Source organism: Diachasmimorpha longicaudata, chromosome 16, assembly GCF_034640455.1.
Source record: "Diachasmimorpha longicaudata isolate KC_UGA_2023 chromosome 16, iyDiaLong2, whole genome shotgun sequence".
In the NCBI taxonomy this organism is placed as follows: Eukaryota; Metazoa; Arthropoda; class Insecta; order Hymenoptera; family Braconidae; genus Diachasmimorpha; species Diachasmimorpha longicaudata.
Genome location: NC_087240.1, coordinates 1,620,029 through 1,633,265, shown reverse-complemented (window position 1 = coordinate 1,633,265; position 13,237 = coordinate 1,620,029). Strand labels below are relative to the sequence as shown.

General features: G+C 36.8%; 1 protein-coding gene across 2 annotated transcripts in view; it reads right to left on the bottom strand.

Moving 5' to 3' along the window:
* The window catches only part of LOC135170180 (U8-agatoxin-Ao1a-like), a 52,614-nt gene extending 39,617 nt beyond the window's left edge, over positions 1-12,997 (bottom strand). For both annotated transcript variants that reach the window (XM_064135740.1, XM_064135741.1), the window contains exon 1: positions 12,722-12,997. In XM_064135740.1, the coding sequence (XP_063991810.1) occupies positions 12,722-12,809 (88 nt within the window). In that variant the 5' untranslated portion in view covers positions 12,810-12,997. The remainder of the gene's footprint in view (positions 1-12,721) is intronic.
* Between the last annotated feature and the right edge of the window lie 240 nt (positions 12,998-13,237).

Sequence of the window (13,237 nt, the reverse complement as noted above, 5' to 3'; positions counted from 1 at the left end):
AGAATCTGTTGAATCTAATGAAGAAATGGAAGCAAATTTTCCAATTATATATAATCCGCCATGACTAAGGAGCATTGCAATCACAAATTTATTAAATGAAAGAAAATATGCGTAAAATAAAAAAACTTTGTCCATGGTTACCAAAGCAATTGGACATAATAGTGATGTGTTATTATATAGAATGTGGAAATTAGGACGTTTGTCAACGTTATAGAATGAATAAAATTATGTGAAGCAAATGTGGGGGAAAAATTCAACAGGTTGCAATTCCATAGAGCGGGTGAGGGAGAATATTATCTCCCCGCAGGGGAGGAGATACTGCTCTATAAAAAAATGGACCGATCACTAATCTTTTCTCTCAATAGGTAACAAATGCAAATGAAGTGCGGTAGCAAAAAGGAAAACTCGAGCATTCTTCCTCGTAGGTTATTCAAAGCATCCCCACCAAGGTGAAATTTTCAAAAGCATAGAAAACTGAACCCAAACTCATTCAAACTGGAGCTGCATCAAAGAACCTCACGAGATAATTTTCACTCAATTTACGTCGTTTTCGGCAACATTAGAACAAGTTAAGTGGACTCATCTCCGAAAGCCAGTGGAAGTTCAGTGCTGCCGATAGGTTATCAACCTGGAAATTTCAAACCCAAAAAATCTAAATACTGGGCAAATATAACAACTAAGAATGGAATGAAAATCGGTAGGTATCGCTTAGTGAAACATACCAGTTTTGAGAAAAAATCAATTGCAAAAATAGTGGAAAAAGTGAAACTCCAACGCCATGCAGATTCCAAGACAGGTCCTGTCCTAAACATTAAACCTGACCTCCAACAGCCCGAGAAGAAGAAAAACTCAGCGGAACAATTGAGTAATAAATCACTCTGTAACACTCAAAGTAACTCTAAAATCCTCAAAGTCAATAAAAAAAGTGAAATCATACAAATGAGCACAGAGGAAAAAATATTGTGGATTAATATGTTAGAAGAAGATCTTGATACGTTCAATCAAGTGCATGATGCAAATGTGTCCCCTAAAAATACAATTGTGGTAAGAAGACCTCAGCCGAACGAAACAATAAAAGATGCTGCTAAGAAACAGGATTAGGAAAAATCACAGGCCCATGAAAAGCGTTTGAAACTCGCGGAAAAAACGAAGGCAGACTTTATCGTCCGCGAAAAAGGCGACAACTGGCCAAGGAAAAACAAAGGCAATTTAGAGCTCGCGAATTCGAAAAAAATCGAACCGAGGACCATGTAGTTCTATAAAAATAGTTGCATTCATTGCACCTTTCAAAATTTTCCCCGACACTTTAGGTTTAAAGAAAGATTTATCATAATCCTGATCTGAAATATATCTATTTAAGAAAGTCTATGTGATTAAATTCAGTTAGCAATTGTATGCTCTGAATCTTTTGAAATGTAAAGTTGTAACTGCAGATACAAACGGGAATTAATCGTATTGTTTTCGATTATGAAACGGCTTATCCACTCACATTCAAGAAAAAAGTGTCCGGTTAGGGTGCTATTGGATGCGACAATGAAAAATATTCGACGTCAAATGGTTCGAGAAAATTAAAATAGATTTAAGAAAATATATTTTTCAGCTGTGACCATTATATGTGGCCTTAGCACTTGTTAGATCATGGAATTTAGTACGAATTTCTTTAGCATTTTCCTTAGGGAAAGGAATCAACGTAAATGTCGCCCAGTAAAGAATCCTATATACATTGAATTGTATTGTTGATAATGTTGGTGTGCTATAAAATTGACTTCACAGTTAACAGCCTGCCATCAAATGTTTATACATGAACCAATTGGGATTCTCTTCAAATCGTGCTACCAGCAGTCCCTCAATATCAGTTTTGTACTACAATAAAATTCAGATGCACAGGTATGAAGATATTATCTGTTTTTCTTTATGATGCAATACCGAATAAAAAAAAGTTTGTCCTGCTCGGTAGCGCGTTATCGCGCTCAGATAGACATACGATAACGTTTATTCACAGAAAAACACATTTGTCACCGGACCCTTAAATGATGAATACAAATCTCAATAAAATGAAAATTTGTCTGTCTTTCAAATAAAGAAGAATCTAATTACTGTATTATAAATAATAAGAAATAAGGGAATAAAAGGATAATTTAGATGTGGATTCTTATCATCACGACAATGATTACCATCCAATTCAGTACAAGTGCGAAGGACGATGACATATCGAATCTTTAATACTCCGGGGATGGGACATTAATAAAAATACAATGCTTCCATTCGGAAGCAAAAAAAAGTGTCGAATTTATTAAGTCCGCTTTCATGATGGAATAATGAAGACCTGTCCCGCCAAAAATCTTGATTGATAATCCTATTGCCATTGAGCTGTCGCTCCAAAAATAGAAGGGGCTCAATTCATAACTGGCAGTCGGGCCCTCCCGGCTTTTGGGCCCAATACTCAGCCAGATCTGCGCCAAACCTGAACGAAGGTTGAGATGCCAACGTGATTGTAGGGGCTCCAGCCGAAACTCGGCGAGATGCCAGCCACTAACCGACGCCCGGTTTTATTTCACATCCATTCAAAGAGAATTCGAATCAAAGGAAACAAATTCCCGCTTTAACACAACCGGGCCTTTGCGAATTTCCCAATTGACTTTGAGAAATTCGACGAAATCGACGAAAGGTCAATAGCGTCGGCTGGGACAAATCAACACGCCACTCGGTGGAAGAATGGCAGATATGGCGGACAATTGGTTGAGACAATACGGCGAAACATTGTGTGAACGTATCGTGCAATTCCGACAATCAATACTCGGAATGTTCTTCAGACCGTTTGAACACACGTTTCGGTGGTTTCCAAAACCCCTGAAAGAATGTGAAAAGTGTGTACCCTGGGTGAAAGCATGTGGGCCAGCCAACGTCGCAAACCCCTCATTAAATTTTAACTAACATTCGCATGAGGTAATCTGGCCCCTGGACCATCATCTTCAGTTAAAACAATTTTTTCCATTTTTCGAGCTAATGGGAATGGGTAAAGAAGTAATCACATAAATGCAGTGAATCGAACTTTACTTTCTTTTATTATGAATATGGCACGAGGAAGTCACGTCTGTACTCTATGTGCTGCTAAAGCAGACTACAACCCGGTCACTAAGGCCCAAAGAATATCGTTATCGATCGACAAAGAACTCTTAGTTATTTCTTCCTATGAAGTCATTGTTTATGTTTATATCAACTCTCCGGCTCCCTCCACGTCGATCCGTTTTTGTACCAATAATGTTAATTAAATCTGTTCTCAATTATAAGCCATATGATCCAATAGGAGCAAATACTGTTTAGGATGTATCAACCGCATTTGTCATGTAAATGTGGTTACTTCACCTGCCACCGGAACACTGATATTTGCTTCGGCCGTCACTAACACCTCTATTGAGTTCTCTTGCGTTTATTCAGAAATTGGCTAACTGAACCCGGGTCTCCCAGGATAGTGCCGGACACTCTTACCGACCAAGCTACCCACAACCTCAGAAATTCACTCTCAAATTCAACAGTAACACCGCTTAACTTCCTTCACCTACTATCTAACTAAATTCAAAATTTTTCGGAATTTTTTACCCATCTGCGTCTTCTTCTAACTATAAAATTACTCCTGGTTAGGGTGGACCACGCACAGATATTTTCAAAAAATTTTATATTTCGAGATTTCAAGCCATTTTACATCCTTTCCAAGCAAAATTGGATTATTTTTTTTGGTCGCGGTTGTAGAATTGCAAAGCTTTCATTCGGAACCAACAAGGAGCAGCAATCGATGGTACAGTCATGTGACCGTGCCTTTATGCATAATTAATCATTTTTTCATTACTGAGGCGCGGAAAGCGCTTCCTACCCGACTGGTTTGAGGACGATAGGTTAAATATTATAAGACCGGACTCCACCAGAGATATATTACAGCCCCTAGGAGTATAGGTGCTTACCTACCCTCCGCTAAATGCCATCTACTATGCCTCTAATAGAGACTGTCGAAACTTCGGAGCGACATGACAGTTGAGCGTTATTCATTATTTAAAGCATTATTCATTTTTTAGTATTTCGATTAAGATTCCCCCGCCCCCTTCGTGTGCCCCTTCGCCCACCGGCCATAAGTCTTCGTAACGATAAACAGAAAACTCGGTGTGACACGTCTACGCCTCGGCTCGCCTCGACTTCAGCGGGGGGCTCCGTTCGTACTTGTTCAACTGTACAAATGGTCAATTGTACACAGAATTTTCAGACGATGAGTGCACCACTGGGCAGAGATTCAACTGTAGAGAGAAAAAACTAGGCATAGTCACATCTGTACATGCGGCGCAGGGTCCGTTAAGAGGGGATCCTACTTTAGAGGCTTCAAAAAATTGATTTTTTTTTGCGTAAATCACTTCCTAAACTATCCAAGAATATGTCTCCAAAATTTCAGAACAAAATTTGGATTATTTCCGGAGATACAGACGAAATAGTGAGCAAACGTCGAGCAGGTATACGAGCATCACGAAAACTTTGACACGCCATTTCTCGGATTTCCATTTTTATGATTTTTTCAAATTGGCGGGCAAGATAGGAAAAAAAGTAAACGTCCTATCGAAACGAATCAAAATGTGTTGTATTTGGAATTAAATTCTATTCTAGGTGAGCCTAATATATCTTAAGAAAGTTAACATTAATCCGGTTTTTAAACGATTTAAAGTAAATTTTTTTTTTAATGCATTTTTTTTTCGATCTGCGGAAAATTGTTGAATTTTTCATTTTTTGTTGAATTTTTGTGGTTCACCTAGGAATTACACTATTGAAAATTAAAAATTTCTTTTGTTTTTTTGTTTCACATGAAAATTGCGACCTGCATCTTGCCCGCCACACAGAAATTGCACACTCGAGGCGCCTCCGTAAATTTCTTCAAACATGAAAAATATCTAATGTATAATAATAAAAAAATTTAAGAAGACTCTTCAAATATATAAGAATAAATCCTAAAAGTTTCATTTCAATCAGACATTTCTTTCCTTTTTAAAAAAATCCTTGAAAATAAAGATTTTTTGAAGCCTCTAAAGTAGGATCCCCCCTTAAACAGCGTGGACAAGGTAGAGATTGATAGTTTTTTCTCTCGACAGTTGAATCCCTGCACAGTAATGTTCTCACCGTCTGAAAATTCTGTGTACAGTTGACCATTTGTACAGTTGAACAAGTACGAACAAGCCCCCCCCCCTTTCGACTTGCCCCGCTCGTGCTGCAAACTTCACACTCCTCACAATCCTCCACCCATCGTCCTCATTCCATAATCTACTACTCCCTTCATTTCTACCAATTTCATTGGTAAAATGCTGACGAATGGATCAGTGCCAATTCGGTTCCAGAACAAGAAATTAGACATTCGCGATGGAATTGAAAAATTGAAAAATATATTGCCCCATGTTTCTAATACAAAACTTCCCTTCGATTATTCAACTTTCATCAAATGATTTCCACATATGACTTAATACTTTTTCTCTGCAATAGCCCTTTGTTTTCTGCGGGATCTCTAAAAAAATATGGGTAATATGTTGATGAAATGAATTTACACAAAAAATTGAAAAATTTAGAAAACTTTGCCATGACCGGTATACAAACTTTGATACATCGAGATAGGGGGTTCGAGACGAACATTATAAAAAAAATAAAATCGGTTGACATGTTTTGGAGATATTCGTAAAAAACCATTTGCAGAAAAAGTTTAATATCTCCGAAGCTGCTAATCCAGTGGAGTCTATCTGTAATACGTACATTCATTGTTATGTGTGATATTTCCTCTCCAAATCTTCCCTGGATATCTCAATTTTTGCGGATGCTAACGATTTTTTGAAAAAAAAAACGCAAAATGGTAGATAGCACTACAAATTTGTAAACACAGACGTATAGTTTTTGATTGGTCTGCATACGGGGCATTGAGGTAAATATTTTGAAAGAAATAAAAATAAATCGGCCCATTAGGTTTTGAAATATTTGTCAAAAAATATTGAAGAACCTTTGGCTTTTTCTCGCAAAATATTCGAGTAATTCAACTATTCTTGTGTACTGAGTGAGTACTCATTAAAACCTATAATTTCTTGAAATTTCAGATTTTTTCAAATTTTCTCGGCTAATTCCTCGTTCCATTTTTAAATGCTCATTTCAGCAAGTTGAGGAGGGAGGGGGGCTGTATATACACATGGACTTGAAACTTCGTATTGTTGGGTTTCAGGTCATTCTACATCCTTTCCAATGAAAATTAAGGAATGTAAAAAATGACGGATTACAATGCCGCCACTCGGAAGCAAAAGACGAAACAAACCTGAACTTTTCATAGACCATAGGTGTTAATGAGTAGTTAGTCTGCCCCGAAGAACCGCTTGATCGGTCGCATATATTTCGAGAAAAGGCCATTTGTTTTGGAATGATTTTTCACAAAAATCTCCAAGCTAATGGATCCATTTATTTATTCATTTTTTTCAAAAAATATTCTCCCAAATGCCCCCCACATAGTTCAATCAAAAACAATATACCTGTTCTCACCAAGTTTTCTGGCTATTTGGGATTTAGGTTTGTTGGAAAAAAAAACGTTGTTCGCTCTCTAGCATTCGCAAATATTAGAATATCAAGTAGAAATTTGGACAAAACACGCTTTTATAATAACAACTTTCTCGAAAATGCTTTTTTACGTATATCTCTAAAAAGTAACCCATATTCATTGTTTTCAATGTTCATCTTAAGATGCTCAATTTAGATCCATTAAGTATACCCGCGCTCGCTAATTCTTCTAGATTTTGTATTTTTTTGCAACAAATCCATTCCATCAGAATATTACATAACTACTTTTAGAGATTCCGTAGAATGCAAATCCCTGTTGCAGAGATAAAGTGTGAAGTCGTATGTTAAAATAAGTTCAAAGATAGAATGGACGTTATTGGAGTGTATATTTCAAAATTGTTAACCAAAAATTAATTTTCAGTTGGATGGAATAAGTCTTTGTATGGCTTATACTTCTTTTAATCTCGACTTTTTGCTTCAGATAGCAAAACATGTTGATGGGTGGAAATTCTGAGAAGTGTGGGGCATGGTGTGTATATTCTGTTTTCTCGGGTCTAAAAAGAGTTGCACGAGTGGACCTTTATTCATGTGAGTCGTCAAGTTCACGATGTTCAATTCCTTTTTGTCATTTTAGGTAGTTCCTCCAAGGAAACGAACGAAAGTGGATGTGCCTTTCCGAACGTACAAATAAAAACATTTTTGCACTGCTGCTATGTTCATCCCGTGTCGAAAATTACCTTTTCGTTTACTTGTAAACGAACAGTAAAAACTTGTTAACCAAAAGACTTTTCGTTAACTAGTAAACAAAAAATGACACAGTTTGCCACTCGCTGAACGTCACATCACTAACAAAAAGTATAATTCGGATACACGTACGACGGGGTATTTTTACTCGTGTGATTGGCGACCCTCGGCTTCGCCTCGGGCCGCCAACTTCACACTCGTTTCCATCCCCTCGCACTTGTATCGAAGTACACTGTTAATTCACTTATTCACAAGTTCGAATTGTCTAAAATTACCAAATGCCAACAATTATTATGATTTGTTTCCATATCACCCCCAACCCTCTATACCGCATTCACCGCAGGATGACGGAAACCTCACGCGGGGGGAAAAACTTGTCCAGTCACAGTCATCTCCTTGGCGACACTATCATTCGGCAGTGACACTATGAGATTAGAAGTCTAAAAATTTTCACCTACCGTCGCCAGAAATTCCACCCCCATCCGTATCATACTACTCGAGCACTCTAGCCGCCACTCTAACGACTACCGTCCGTCCATTTAGCAAAATACTTTTGCTTCCGCATGGCAGCTTAGTATTTCACTAATTTTTCAATTCTCTAATTTCAATTGCCTCCACATAAGGAGCTACAAATAGATATATAAATTAAAAAATAAATATAATGGATTCCTGCTGAAAGCAGAACCATTTCACTCATTACACTTTCATTAGATACCATCTCATTTGGAGATTACTGGGAATGAAGAAGCTGGCAAACTAGTAAGGAAAGCTACAGACAGTGTAGAAACTGAAATGATCGGAGTGCTTTTTATTGACTTTGTAGACTTATTTAGAAAATAAGCTCCTCAAGCTACAGTTAAACTGATCGAGATGGTAGGAAAAAACAAGGACGAGAAGCACTTCGCAAATTTCTGTAAACGAAACACCAAAACTCTGGAAGTTTACATAAAGTCAAGCGAGAGCAAATTATATGGGTCAATAGGACCAAAGGAAATCATGGAAATAAACTCCCATATTCTCATTGTTGATTTTGAAGAGTGCTCTTGGGAGTATTCCATCGCAGCGCTTAATCACATCTTTTTCGAATATAAAAAATTCGGGTCACAAAGAAGGAACTTAATGGAAGGCTGAAGAAACGGGTCCAACTTCTGAATCCACATTAACTCCATCCTACATAGTCTGGACCCAAGAGCATTGATAATAATGGGAGGGTGCTTGAAAAATGTGATTTGAAGATATAACTTCAGCATATATTTAAGAGACAGTTTATGTAGACGTATTAGATAATAAACCCATAACAGAGTTTCTTGAACATTAATGGAACATAAACTCAATTCCAAGGTGTCGAAAATATTATGAAACGAAAAAAAACATGTTTTTTGTATCACGTCTGTATGTATGTGTTGAAAAATTCACAATTTTAAAGATTAATCTTGAAAAAATTGTAAAAAAATGCGGTCAAACTGGTAGCGAAAAATCGGGAATTCTAACTTATGATAGCTATCAGTAACATTTATGTTGATATGTCGTTCCAGCTCGATACCAGATCCAGTGGTAGATCCAGTGGTTTTTGAGATATAGCGACTTTTGTAAATTTCGTTCTTCCTCAATGCCTCAAAAACTAATACAAGGATTTCATTTTTTTCAGAATATTCGTCTCAGTGCATCTTATGTGTAACAATTGAAATATCCACATTCTTTCGGGTAAAACTTCAAAATATTACCGTTGTTATTAGGTTTTATCACATATAATACCACAAGTGGTTCAAAATTATCGAATATTTCCCGATAGATTCGTTGCAAACAAATGAAGGAGTCAAGTTTTTCAGGCTAAAAAATCACGAGTGCGAAGCACGAGTGATTTTTCCTGAAAAACTTGACGACTTCATTTGTATGCAGGGAACCTAGAGGGAAATATTCTATAATTTTGAAGCTCGAGTGGTATTCAGGGGATTATTTTTCCTATCCAAATTTCGGCCAAGAGAATTGTGCCATGACATGAAAAGAGGTTTATTTGGTTAAGTGTCGTTTGTTTACCAAAATATTCAAAAAATTATCGCTGATATTCGAGGTAGGCTATACAAAATATCAACAAATGGTGCAATTCTATTGGCTGAAATTTGGGTGGGAAAAATAATCACATATAATACCACAAGAGCTTCAAAATTATCGAATATTTCCCGATAGATTCGTTGCAAACAAATGAAGGAGTCAAGTTTTTCAGGTTAAAAAATCACGAGTGCGAAGCACGAGTGATTTTTACTGAAAAACTTGACGACTTCGTTTGTATGCAGGGAACCTAGAGGGAAATATTCTATAATTTTGAAGCTCGAGTGGTATTCAGGAGATTATTTTTCCTATCCAAATTTCGGCCAAGAGAATTGTGCCATGAAATAAAAAGAGGTTTATTTGGTTAAGTTATCGTTTGTTTTTTTATATATATAGCCTACCCGCAAAATTATCAAAAAATTATCGCATGTAATACCACAAGAGCTCCGAAATTATCGGATATTTCCCGATAGGTTCGTTGCAAACAAATGAACGTGTCAAGTTTTCCAGTTTAAAAATCACGAGCGCGAAGCGCGAGTGATTTTTCTGGAAAACTTGACGAGCTTATTTGTTTGTAGGGAACCTTGAGGGAAATATCAGATAATTTCGAAGTTCGAGTGGTATTCGGGGGATTATTTTTTGCATCCAAATCTTGGCCGATAGAATTGCACCATGAGACATAATTTTCAACGAATTGCCATTAATCTGTCAGATACAATTGAGGGTTACTTCAACATTTGTTTTTTTTTATATATATCAACATGCAAAATTTCCAGTGAAATTTCCAAGAATATCCGCTGAAATACCGTGTTGACTATACAAAATAACGTCGAATGGTGCAATCCTATTGGACAAGATTTGGATGGGAAAAATAATCGCATATAATACCACAAGAGCTCCGAAATAATCGGATATTTCCCGATAGGTTCGTTGCAAACAAATGAACGTGTCAAGTTTTCCAGTTTAAAAATCACGAGCGCGAAGCGCGAGTAATTTTTCTGGAAAACTTGACGAGCTTATTTGTTTGTAGGGAACCTTGAGGGAAATATCAGATAATTTCGAAGTTCGAGTGGTATTCGGGGGATTATTTTTTCCATACAAATGTTGGCCGATAGAATTGCACCATGAGACGAAATTTTCAACGAATTGCCATTTAATCTGTCAGATACAATTGGGCAACATGCAAAATTTCCAGTGAAATTTCCAAGAATTTCCGCTGAAATACCGTGTTGGCTATACAAAATAACGTCGAATGGTGCAATCCTATTGGCCAAGATTTGGATGGGAAAAATAATCGCTGAAATTCGAGGTAGGCTATACAAAATATCAACAAATGGTGCAATTCTATTGGCTGAAATTTGGATGGGAAAACAATCATTATAATCGGTATGAGCATCAGAAATTAAAAAAAAATTGAGAGAGAAAGTTGAAATTTTGTACTTTTGTAGCTGTCATGACATAAAAGACTACTGTTTTGGATGGGTGCAATAGGCCAGGTAGTTCCAGAAATATCACACCTTTTGCATGAATGTGTTTCCTTTCATCTCCCATGACCACTCAACAGATGTTGAGTTTGTTTCCCCAAAATACTGGTCTCAAATGGCACCATAAAAAACTGTGAAAATATATGTGCCCGTTGATACAAAAATCACAAAATATTGTCATTTTTTGATTTTTTAAAAAGATTTTTAGTATTATATACCTCACATTTTGATGAAAAATGGGGATAACAAGTTAAAATTTTGGATAATCGCTGCTTTCATGATATGAAAGCCTCAGACGTCGGATGCCCGCAATCCGTCGCGCGATTGTTCCAAAAATTATTATTTGGTTGAACTTCATGTTACTAATAAGGTAAATATATGTTTCTAAACCCCCTGGCGAATGCTAGTACCACAACTAACGCACATCGCGAATATCTACCTTTTCATTTTTGAAATCGGATTGGTGTGGATCAATTCGGAAGGACACTACTAATCGAATTGATGGAAATGAAGGATAAAAAATAATAATTCGTAAAGTATCGATCACATCACTTCGGTAGAATAGCGTCAGTCGTTGCTTGTGTTTAGATCTTTCATTCCGATTATACGATGATTATATGACGGTTTTGTAATTATTGATATCTGGATTGATGAATGTCACAATTTTTTTTATTATTTCTCTGGAGTTCATTCTGTTGTGATGTTGATGTTTTTACTTAGGACGGTTGCGTTTAAGATATTTTCATCGGATATATTATTGTGCGAGATATTATCATCTTGAGATTTCTGTATTGCAAAACATTTTTGACTATTTAGATTTTTTTCTGCATGGGATTTCCCTGCATGTGATATTTTGGCATGAGATATTTACTCTGCGATATTTTACCCAGGAACCAGTACTAAACATGCGATCCTTAATTTATCCTTTATTGACAGTTGTAATTGGTAATAGAGTTTCGAATAAATACGTACCAATTGTACTTAAATAATGAAAAATTGGATAGTCACAGTATGATGGAACAATTGAAAAAACTTTCCTGGTATTTTTGAACTTTTTTAGAATGATCTCAACATGTTACTGTACACTTCGTTTTCACCATAAGCCACCATGTTCCACAAGATGATTGAAAGGCGATATTTAACATTTATATAGAAAAATGAATATCTCCAAAACGACTCCACCGATTAGGTCTATCGGAACTAGCAAGCTTTAATATGAGTCTAATTAGTATCGTATGGATTTCCAACTTCTCATACTCCCGTTCAAGTTTTCGGATGTAGAAGACTAGAAAAAAAACAAACAGAAAAACGCGACTGCCCCTAAACTATTCAAATAAAAAACCGGTCCGTAATTTGTAACGTATTTGAAAAAAGTTAATTTTTCAACAACATAAACATTTCTATCTTTCTATACATCACAGCAATTTTTAAACGTCTTCAAACTATTTATCATTGAAAAACGGGAAATGGCAACATCTCCACATTTTGCTGAACCGATGTCTAAGTAGTTATTGATCTCGATAGAGGTCATCGCGACAAATGTTTTAAAACAAAAAAATTGAATCTGTTCAGTATATTCTTAAATACCGAGGAAAAGCAAAATTTTTAATAATTGTTATATCTCAGCAACTACAGAAACGCACCATTTGACATAAAAATTAGGGAATGAAAAAATCGTTGAAATACAACCATTCCATTCCGACGCAGAAAACGCAACTGTAATTGAAAGAGTTCTCTTATTCCCCATCGCTAAAAAATCAAATGCAATTGAAACCAAACATACGGTATTGAACGGCCCGGTACAATATCAACATTTCGAAGAGATGAAGTGAAGAATTGGAAGAAAAAAATAGAGAAATAATTTCCCATGAAAGAAAACAACTTACCATCGTCAAAATATGGTCCAGCGCTGCTCCTTTCTGCTAGGATACACAGGATGAAAAAAAGGCTGAGTATACTGATTTTAAGTTTCATATTAACTGAATTTGAGTACCCTAGGCGACAATACTAATAGATTCCTTGACTAATACACGCGAGCACTGAATGCCGGACAAATGTTGAAGGCACACTGACTCGTAACTGATAATAGCCTCCCTTACAGATCGAGGAAACTAGTGGAAATTTTCAGAAGTGGAGGAACACGCTGCTACTAGCTTGATCGTTCCGGGTGTGAGTGAGTCGCCGCGGAGATGACGGACCTTATATAGACGCCAGAGGCGTGGCCACAGTGTGGCGGTTAAGGGGGCGAGTGAAGAGAGGTGCGTGGAGGGTAGAGGGTGAATTGGCGACACAAAGGTGGTGAGAAAAAACGCGTCGAAGTATATCATACAAGGATCCCATCCGTAAGACACCCACTTCACGCACAAGATGCTTTGCCGCTACCGTAATAATCGAAAAAGGAG